The sequence below is a fragment of the Primulina huaijiensis genome, chromosome 16 (genome assembly GCF_012295235.1).
Source record: "Primulina huaijiensis isolate GDHJ02 chromosome 16, ASM1229523v2, whole genome shotgun sequence".
Taxonomy (NCBI): domain Eukaryota; kingdom Viridiplantae; phylum Streptophyta; class Magnoliopsida; order Lamiales; family Gesneriaceae; genus Primulina; species Primulina huaijiensis.
Window position 1 is genome coordinate 16,002,308 of NC_133321.1, and position 10,272 is coordinate 16,012,579.

The 10,272-nt window shown below is 30.7% G+C and overlaps 1 protein-coding gene across 2 annotated transcripts; it reads left to right on the plus strand.

The window, feature by feature from the left end:
- Positions 1-5,579: 5,579 nt before the first annotated feature.
- On the plus strand, positions 5,580-7,658 carry LOC140961647 (uncharacterized). Of its 2 annotated transcripts, XR_012172387.1 has the most exons (6): positions 5,580-5,863; positions 6,161-6,301; positions 6,543-6,662; positions 6,986-7,081; positions 7,376-7,546; positions 7,581-7,658. XR_012172387.1 is itself a non-coding variant. In XM_073420301.1 (5 exons), exons 1-5 carry the CDS (start codon positions 5,645-5,647, stop codon positions 7,490-7,492), a joined length of 693 nt encoding a protein of 230 aa, XP_073276402.1. In that variant the 5' UTR covers positions 5,580-5,644; the 3' UTR covers positions 7,493-7,658. The 2 variants fall into 2 exon arrangements, 1 of the variants encoding a protein (XP_073276402.1); XM_073420301.1 differs by having other exon boundaries at positions 7,376-7,658.
- The last annotated feature ends 2,614 nt before the right edge of the window (positions 7,659-10,272 follow it).

Sequence of the window (10,272 nt, forward strand, 5' to 3'; positions counted from 1 at the left end):
GAAACGGAAATGAAGACAGAGATGGAGATTTGACGATGCGATGACAAACTCGTCCCTGTTCCGCTACGTTTCCATCTCTATGCATGCGTGGTTGATCGAACTTTGGCTGGAGTAGTTCCAACTTCCAGCAAATAACTAAATCAAGCTAGTAGTATTGAAATTGTTTTGAATTAATATGAAATTCATTTGAATTTTTTTCTATTTTAAAAATAAAAAAATATAAAATTATAAATTTAAAATTCATCAATCCAAATATAATTATAAAATAATTATACGTATAGTGCAAATTATTCTCGAGTTTATATATTTTTTTAACGGATGGTGGGATTTATTTTAAAATTACAATCTTGATCAATAGACATGAGGTGCCCACCTTAGGTATTTATTTTTGTCACGCGTGAACAACCATTAAACCAACACGTACGTGTCAATATATTTTGAGGGCGGTGGTTAGGACGGCAATTATTGGGTTAATTATTGTCTATATTCTAATGAATTATTATTTTTTTTTGGACTAATCTAGATATTCTTAGAAATTTATGTTGCCTTTTATTTTATAAGAATAACTTTGAATTATATATTAAAATAATATTTGTGATAGTGTTATAAAATTTAATTTATTGTGCATATATTTGGTTATTTTTGGTCCTCACATGAAGCATACTAGAAACCATCCCTGCCAAATTTTTATTAGAGTTGTCGATGTCAATTGCGTCTTGTACATTTCAATTTTTGATTGATATTTTTCTTTGAACGTGTATATTATGTTTATATCGAAGCCATATCGGGGATACGTCAGGAAAAAAAACTAAAATTACAAACAAAAATAATTAACAAAAACTGGAATATGATAATATAGATGATCAAAATCATATAGTTTTGATGAGAGACGAAGTCGAAAAATAAAAGTTGGAGAGTACAATTTTTTTATTAAATTTTTAGAGCAAATTATCAAGGAAGAAAAATGAAAAAATATAATTATTTTCAAAATAAATTGAGAGTACAGTAGCACCCACACACCTGTGAGTCGTTCTCCGGTCCGTGACCTCATCATTAATAATAATTAAATCACTTTCACAGCTTTAATAAATTTCGGTTTGCAGCCTTTTCATTTAGTCGGTGCGAATAACCATTTTAAAAAAATAATAATAAACAAAGAACTTTATTTTACACTTATCGTACGACATAAAGAGCGATTGATTCCATCCTACACGTAGGTGTACTACCTCATGATAGAATCAAGAGCTCAAATTTAGCCACACATACATGGGGTCCACTAATTTTTTTAAAATCACATATGTGTGTGAATCTTGTCCATCCAAGTCATGTGAGAACACTGGCTCACATATAGCATCGAAGCTACCATAAAAGCATATGTAGATTTAGGTAAAGCATCTTACTGTCCGAATCCAGAAATTATTTCCTAAAAATCAAAACCCTAACTTTTATTCGGTTACAGCTGTAATAGAGTATTCAAAATAAAGAATAAAAATAAATTACAGTTCGATGTCATTTTTGAAAAGATAGAAAATCGAAATGAAATCAGAAAAAAAAAGATTGAATTATCTGATGAAAAAGCAAAAGGATCAATTGAGAAATGAATATTGATTTCTTTGATGATAAGATTGTATCAAAATTTAAGAATGGTTTTGCTAATACTACAATTTTTCTTTTTCACTTTAGCATCAGAAGAAATAATTTATAGGTAGTTCAAACTATGGTCGTATGTATGTTCTTCTTTCCAAGCAGTAGATTGTATAATTTATTCTTTATTTAAATTTTTATTTATATAATATTGTTTATTGAATTAGAGAGTTTTATCTTCCTATATCATGTATATTTATGATAAGAACTCTAACTATGATATTATTGTTTAAAAGAGTTTATTTTTTAATATAACTATTTGCCATATCTTGTAAAACAAATTTAAGAAATAAACTCCAAGGACAAATGAAACTTTGTGAGAGGGAGATGCGAGAAAGAGACATCGCAGGAACAAGCACGAGAATTGAAAATTTACATTAAAAAGATCAAGTGCTCAAGTCAAGACGTATTGCTGTGTTGCCATAGAGTATTGAAGACACGCATACACAATATTTGATTATAGTGCTGATTAGTGTGTTGTTTATCAAAAAAATTTCGGTTTCACAAACGCTGCATCCATAGTTTTGGTTATTTATTTTTCTTTATTCATTAACATTTGTTTTGTAAACTGATAAGTTATTTTAGTGAATATTTTGTCATGAGGTATCATACAAGTGTGTTAACTTGTACATAACTATTTGTGTTTTATTTTATTTTCTTAAAGTTTTGTGTGTTGAAAAATTCCGCTGCATGTTGTGTTAGGTGTTACGACACCACACACAATACTTAACTCCGAAACACACAGTCACTTTATCGTACAATACTTTTATGTCATACAACCAACCTTAGCATAGAAGGCGAGGCACCGAGTGGTAGCTGGTTTTATCCATCTCTTCCTCCTTTTCTTCCATTTAACCTCTGGCCTACTCTGTTGTCCAAACTCATCATATATAGAAATCGCAGCCCAAAAAAATTGTGGATCATGGATAGTCCATGTCGGGATTGGCTTTTTCTATGCATGTAGAGTTCCTGAATCTGTATGTCATTAATTTTGTGCTTTCCTTAAATTTAACATGACGTTTTGATGGAATACATAAGATAATTTTTTGTATAGGATCGGGTTTGGGGATTGTTTTTTTGTGATTATGATTTTATATCGATTTTTTCAGTTTTAATTTCCTTCGATTTGCATAATTCGTTTCTTAGTCCTACTTGATCTGTTGGAAACTGGATCAAGATATTTTATTTTCTCAAGTATTTTTGTTCTTGCACTACTTCCACACAAAGAGACATGATCACATTTCTCATTTTCTTTGGAATTTTATTGGCTAAAAATACTCATTTAACTAAGCGAAAAATGATTTTTTCAGTCCATTAACTTGTTCAATGTTGAGTTTTGATCCATTTATAACTTGTCAAAGCTTGATTTTGGTAGTATATCTTTTAATTTTTGGCTATTTTGTCCGATTTCTGACATGACAACTTACATTATTTCAATGTCACGTTAGAATTTTTGGCGTCACATCAATATTTTTCAGTGCTACTTCAACAATTTGATCAAAATAACCAAAAATTTAAAATTAATCTACCAAAACCAAACTTTGAAAACTTAGTTGACCAAAATCCAAAGATGAACAAGTTAATGGAAAAAAAACTACTTTTTCATCCGCTTGAATACACATATACACAAAATTTATTAGAAAACAACTGATAAACTAACAACTACTTAAATAAAATTTTGACGATTCTACAAAAACTACGTATATATGAAAAATCTCGATAAATAAATTGTGCATTCAGAATGACATCAAATAATCCAATCAAGGAGAAATAAGATGAGACAGAGAATAAAACTCACACAATTTCTAACAAAATTAGATTAAAATAGAAGAAAAAACACGTATTAGTCCACATTACACACAATTATTAATTAGCTATGAATATCACCATGTTATTCTGCTTATTTTGTTCCAAATTGAAACCAACTAGTTTCCAATATGATGCATGGATCTTGGAAGCCTTTGGGACTTATTTACTAATGGATCGGTACTGGTTGTGTTCAATTTAAACTAATTAATGTTTGATTGTTGTCGTGTCCAGATCAACTCTCTAAATACAAGGTTAATTATGCAATATAAAGTCATTTTCCATTTGAAGGCTGTCATAAAAATATATATACATGCATGATACAGCCAAATAAAATTGTTACCTAAACCAAGCAAATTTAGGGAACGTCCGATCTAGATGCCCAAATTTCGAACCCTAACGAAAAGATGGTTTAATCGTCACATGCATTACGGACAGAATATTAAGAGACTTCGGAGATTACCCGAGGAAACCCTTTGACACTATCCAAAACCAGATTAGAATAAGGAAAGCTTGTAAGAGCAAAATATGTCAAAATAAGAGCTTACTCTTAAAATATCAGGAAATGATCTTATTTATAAAATTCTTGAAGGCTAAAAGCAACTAGACCCGTTTTGAGCTTGGACCCTACATGAACCTGACTTTAATCTCGGTAGGCTTCAGCCGTCGATCTTAATTTACCTTTTTGTGGATTTATCTAATGGTTCAAATAATTAATTTGACCACAACCCATCAATACAAAACTTAATTTAACACATCAATTCAAATAAAAATTAGGATCTTGGAAATGTAAGTTGTTCTACTTTGTATTTTAGTCACGTAACTTTTTAAACTTACCCATTTACATATTTCAATGAAAATATATAATTAGTGTCAAATAACCAATATAATAAAATTCAAGTTACGGAATAAAAATCAAGTTTTGACAAATTACAATATTAAAATCGAAAATAAGTCAATTTACAGGACTAAAATATCAATTTTCACTGAAAATTGTATAATAACTATTTAATGATTAAGCTGAATTTTCGACATAGTTTGATGCGAGGTTGCGAGCTACATAATTATTTTTCTTGATCCTATCCTCGATTAATTTTAAGGATAAATCTCGATTCGAACCGTAATTAAATCAAAATCGGTTTGCATTCAAGTGAAACAAAAACATGGAGTAGAATAAATATAAACAAACTACAAATTTATAAATGCGATCCAATAGAGAAGAATATGCTTATTTTAATTTTTTCGGTGAGAAGACCAAAGAGAAACAGGGACATGAGAGGATTGTCGAAGTGTAACAACGAGAAAATACATTTTTGTCTATTTTTTTTATTTTTAGTCATGTTAACAGAAAATTTACATTTTTAGTCCTGAAATTTTTAATTTTTTTTCATTTTTGGTCGTCTTACATTAAATTTTTATTTTTAATAATGTAACTTGAATATTTTTTTTTTCATATAAACAATTAACATATTAAAGATCGAATTTTTAATTTCACTACGTTTATTTTGAAACCATTTCTTCTATAATAAAAATAAAATTATATTGCCTAATTAGCTTTCATTGCCGTGTTCTCTTTCTTGCTCTTTTGTCCTAACACCATGACAAGCCACTTAGGTATATAGGATTCTTCGAAGATTTTTTCCAGAAGAGACTACTTAGTCAATTGAAAGGCTTTTTTTTTTTTTTAACAGCTGATGGGAACTGTTCCAACATGCACCAAAACAAAATAAGAACACTATTTCTCCTTGGTAATCTCAACTTTTGTATATCGTTTTCTCATTATATTATTATTTGGAGTATATCTTTTGGTTCTACCAAAAAAAAAGTTTCATGTGTTTGGGACAAAAACTTTGAAATGTATTTTATATTCTAAATTATAATGTTTTTCAACATTTATGCTTTCTACATGCTGGTCAATAGAGATCCAGTCGATATTGTGGATCTGTCAACCACTCTTGCAAGAAACTGCATGTGAGAAAATTCAACCATTATATTAATTCAAGAAGATTGTCTACTAATATAGAGGTACGCATTGGCGCGTCAAAAATAACTGAAGTAGGTAACAGTTGGAAGACATTGAAAGCTTTCATAACCAACCTGCCCCACATATACAACCTGCATCAAATAACAATAACCAAAATCATAACACGTCCAAAGCTCTCTCTTTAGGGATTTATTTTAATCAAGATATTGGATGGAGGATTACGCAGCAAAATTGATTGTTTTTGGTGGGATTTCATGGACGTCACTGTTTCTGTTGGCGAGAAAAGTATTCCCAAGACGTTCTTTTGATTTCAGCAATCGTATTGTTTCCACAGTTCATGCTTGCTTGGCTGTCATTTTGGCTTCTTCCTCTGTTCAAGATTGGAGATGCCCGGTTTGCCCTTTGGCCTCTAAGTCTTCTCCTAGACAGGCGAGTTATATACTTTCAACATCTGTTACGTTTAATTAGCTCAAAATTTTACCTCTAGTTGAGTTCTAGTACTAGCCTACCCCTGAAGTTGTGTTTCTGGTCGAAATTCTTGGATCTGCCTCCATACATGTTCAAGAAACTGCAGTTTTGATCGGCATTGCACGCTAGATTATCAAGATTCAAATTTTTGGAGGAAATTTTCTATGTTGAGAAGTGGAATTTCAATCCCAGTATATATTTTATAATCGAAAGAAGTGAATATATTTGAGGGATTAATTCTTGGATAATATGAAACAGATGCAAACACTGGCGGTGACAGTTGGATATATGCTGTATGATTTGGTGTGCTGCCACTTTGACAAAAATGTCAAGATTGACAACACTGTTCATCATTTGGTCAGCATCGTTGGAATCTGGTCAGGACTTGAATATCAAAGGGTAATCTCAATTTTATAGTTGACACGACTTCTTGTCGACGAGAAATCATCTCAAGAATGGCATGAAATTTCCCCATGTTCCTCTGTATTCTAACAATGATATCTAAAGAAACTTAAATACAGGGAAGTTTTCTAAAAATATATATGTAAATTTTGCATGTATATTTCTGGAAAATAGGACAGAATGTCCCTGTATTTCTTGGTGCTATCATATGACGAATTGTGCGGTATTTACAATGTAGTGTGGATCAGAAATGGTGGCAGCATTGTGGATTACGGAGATATCTAGTCCATTCCTTCACTTAAGGGAGCTTCTTAAAGAGCTTGGATACAAGGACACCGACCTCAATTTAGCTGCCGATGTACCTCGGTTCTTTATATATTACAATATATAAGTTAAGATTAAATAGCAGATTAAAATAAACACACGTGTGAGATTGAATTCAAATAATAACTAGTGGATAAATTTAAAACGAGAGATAAGGGAGACTATAGAAGTGGAAATGTGAAGGAGCATCAGTGTCCACACTTAAAAATACCAGATTTTATTAGTCCTGGAGGATTTTCCCTTTTTTGATTTATATCAATATTATATGTATGAATTTTTTATGGATTCAAAATTTAGGAATTTCAATATATTGTTGTTGAATATAGTGTTCGATAATTGGATTCTTCATCTGTGCAGATTTTATTTGCATTGATTTTCACTTTTGCAAGGATGGTTGGAGGACCATATCTCACCTATGTCACTTTATCAGCTGACAATCCATTTCTGATTAAGGTAATCCTCTTCTTTGGAGCCGTATTTTAGACCCTACAATCATTAAGAAACTGGGTTTAAATGAAATTGTTGGAACAAAAACTTCATTGGAAATTATTGTATATATTTATTAAGCAAAATATAGAATTAAGGGAAAACTGGGAGTCTATCCAAGCACAGCACAAACACAGTGCACGTACTATTAAGGCGAACTCCGAATTTTTTTTTTGTGAAACGAGTAAATTTGGATTTGATTTGGAGAAGTTCTCAAGTTTTTGAATCACAATTTGATCGGAATTTGTTGGGTATTTTCAGGCAATGGCGTTGGGGCTACAGCTGGTGAGTGCATTTTGGTTCTACAAGATTGTAAGGATGGTTATGTACAAATTGTCTAGAAGGGCCACTTTGTCCAAGAAACTTGCCACCAGCTAATGAAATTTCAGTTTGTGTCAAAGAAACAATAAGAAAGGAAGAAAATTCCCATATTCTAAATTTTTAAATCTGGAAATGGTAGGCATACATGAGTTTTTCCATGTAATAACTACATTCAAATGGATTGTACGTAGTAGCTATAACATCAGGCGCTCCTATAATTCAACGTATGTGCCCAATAAATTTGTAGTGCTTCACAGACAGTCACCTTTTAAGTCACCAGAACCACCAATTGGGAGATACGAGAGAAGCCACTACATTCACAAAGATCAAGTCTAGACTATAAAAAATGTGAATATCCGATTATATTTGCAAGCTAAGGAGTCTGTGGCATATTTTAGACGTGCCTTCATGAGCTGACGAGCATTATCTCCAGTTAAGATCAATCGTTTACTATTGAACTAAAAGTTATAGGTATTAACCAATATACAATTTTATTTTATTATGTTTGTGTAAACATATAGTGCACATATTTGAGTGCTAATGGGTCGGACTGTTAGACCCATGTATCCGAGGAGGTGTCTGTCTATCTGTCGGTGCTGTCTTATACATCTTAAAAACCAATCTTACTCTTTCTTTACTGTCAATCATGTCCTCATCAGAGACAATATTAACTGTTAAGATCTGGTGTCACTTTTTTACGGACTGCTTAGCCAACCAGATTAAACGGCGTAACGTCAACAGCTTGACAAACGAGAACTTCCCAAAAGATCATTGATTTCAGTATTATTCTCATTCATACACGCTTAACCCAACATCTCCTCCTTCAAGAAGTATAGAAATATGTTTTTTTATGAAGACTTGAACTTATGACCTCGTCCCGATACCAATTATCGGGATCAAACGCTTACCACTAGGGCAAAAGTTATGGATGTTACCGTCGGCCTTCTTCTCGACTGAGACAATATTACCCGTTAAGATATTGCGTCACTCTTTTACGGCACACATAACCAATCAGATCAGACGGAGCATGACGTACGAAAACTTGCTAGGAAATCACCCATCATAACACTACTGTCACTTATGCATGCTTAACCAAGGATATCCTAAGTGAAATATGGTGTTCAAGAAACATTTCTCGAGCACGGACATAACCATTCTGGCCATCGTGTTTCTCATCTCTAGATCTGTGGCTGGTTGAACAATGGTTTTTGCAAGAGTTGTAACACTGTCTTTTCCAGCTGGATGCAGCCAACCGATGGTGCCATTTATGACAATCTCCGCTACTTTCAGCTACAGTAGCCTAATTCATAAGAAACTTGTGCTTGTCCGTGTGGGTAACAATGAAAATAACTACGAGGAACAGATTCTGGAAACTCTAGAAAACGTAAGTACAATAAAGATATTTTACACAGCACACCACAATTGCAGTGCAATCTCATTTTCCTGAACTAATCACAGCAGAGGTGCTTAACATAATCAGCTTCTTCGCCCTTAACACATAATTAATTATTCACACAAATCTGAAAATTTATTCATATGATTCAGTTGCAATAGTAGCGAATTTAGCAAACTAAGGACTGAACTTTAAGTTTAATGTACAAATATTCACTTATAATTTCTAGTCCAATACGAGAATGCGATAAGGATAAATTAGGGAAAAAAAAATCATTAATCATACATTAAACTTAAAGTTCAGTCCTAATTATATCAATAAAGTTTATTATGAACTCCCTGACACCCCAAAAATTTTATTTTCACTCCCTAGTTGACATATTTACACAGTTTCTTTTCTTTATTATTATTTCACTATGTACAATATATTCATTTTTTGCATTTGTTTTATATTCAAATTAATTCTTCTTTGTTAATTTATATTAATAATAAAACTTTAAAAAAAGTATAATATTTATTGAATTGATTAAATTTTTTACTACTAATATTGTATTCTTTATTATTTAATGATTAATATTATATTATTAATTATCTCCTATCATTTGTTGTTATTATTGTTGTTTCTAATATTATTTTTATTAACTGTTTGATTGTATATTTGGGAACAAAGATAATCGGAATAACGGTTTTGGATTATATGCTATTAATAACTTTTTTCCTTCTTATAATTTATTATATTATAATCTAATTTTCTATATTTCTTCATATTTTTGATTCAGTTAATATTTTTTACAATTAATACTATCTTTATAATCCTCTATCTGATATTTATCATAAAAATAATTATTTTAACTAATTCTTATTATTAATAAAATAATAATATATTATTATTATTATTTTAAAAAATGATGTGCAATAAATGAAGTTTGTGTTGGTGTTGTCAGGGAAGATGTATTAGGATTTTTTTATTAATGTTATTTATAAATTTAAATAAACATGTTGAGTATTTATCATGGAATACAATTACATACTTAATTCACCCTAAAAGTTAATTAATTTGATTTAACGTAGATACGATTTTTGTCATGTTAATTCGGTCTAAAAAGTGCTTAATATGATGTTAGAATAGTAACTATGAATGAATTCCTATTGGAATTGCCATTAAAAATACATTAGGATGAAATATTCATGTGATTTAATACAAAAAAAACATGTTCTTCATTAACAATCGAACACATTGTAAGTATTTAAATTAACCTACAAAGTATTAATTAAGATATCATATATATGATTTGCCCTATTTGATACCTATATTTGTTTGAAAATATATTTTATATTTGAGTGGTCATTGTGTATGAAATCTCCGTAGAGTTTCCATTGAAGATGCATTATGATGAATTATTAATGAGAATTAATACAATATATATATATATATATATATATAT

Coding starts and splice junctions, on each gene's coding strand:
- LOC140961647 (XM_073420301.1), top strand. CDS start 5,645: ATGGAGGATTACGCAGCAAAATTGATTGTTTTTGGTGGGATTTCATGG. Junction 5,864..6,160: donor CTAAGTCTTCTCCTAGACAG/GCGAGTTATATA, acceptor AATATGAAACAG/ATGCAAACACTGGCGGTGAC. Junction 7,082..7,375: donor ACAATCCATTTCTGATTAAG/GTAATCCTCTTC, acceptor GGGTATTTTCAG/GCAATGGCGTTGGGGCTACA.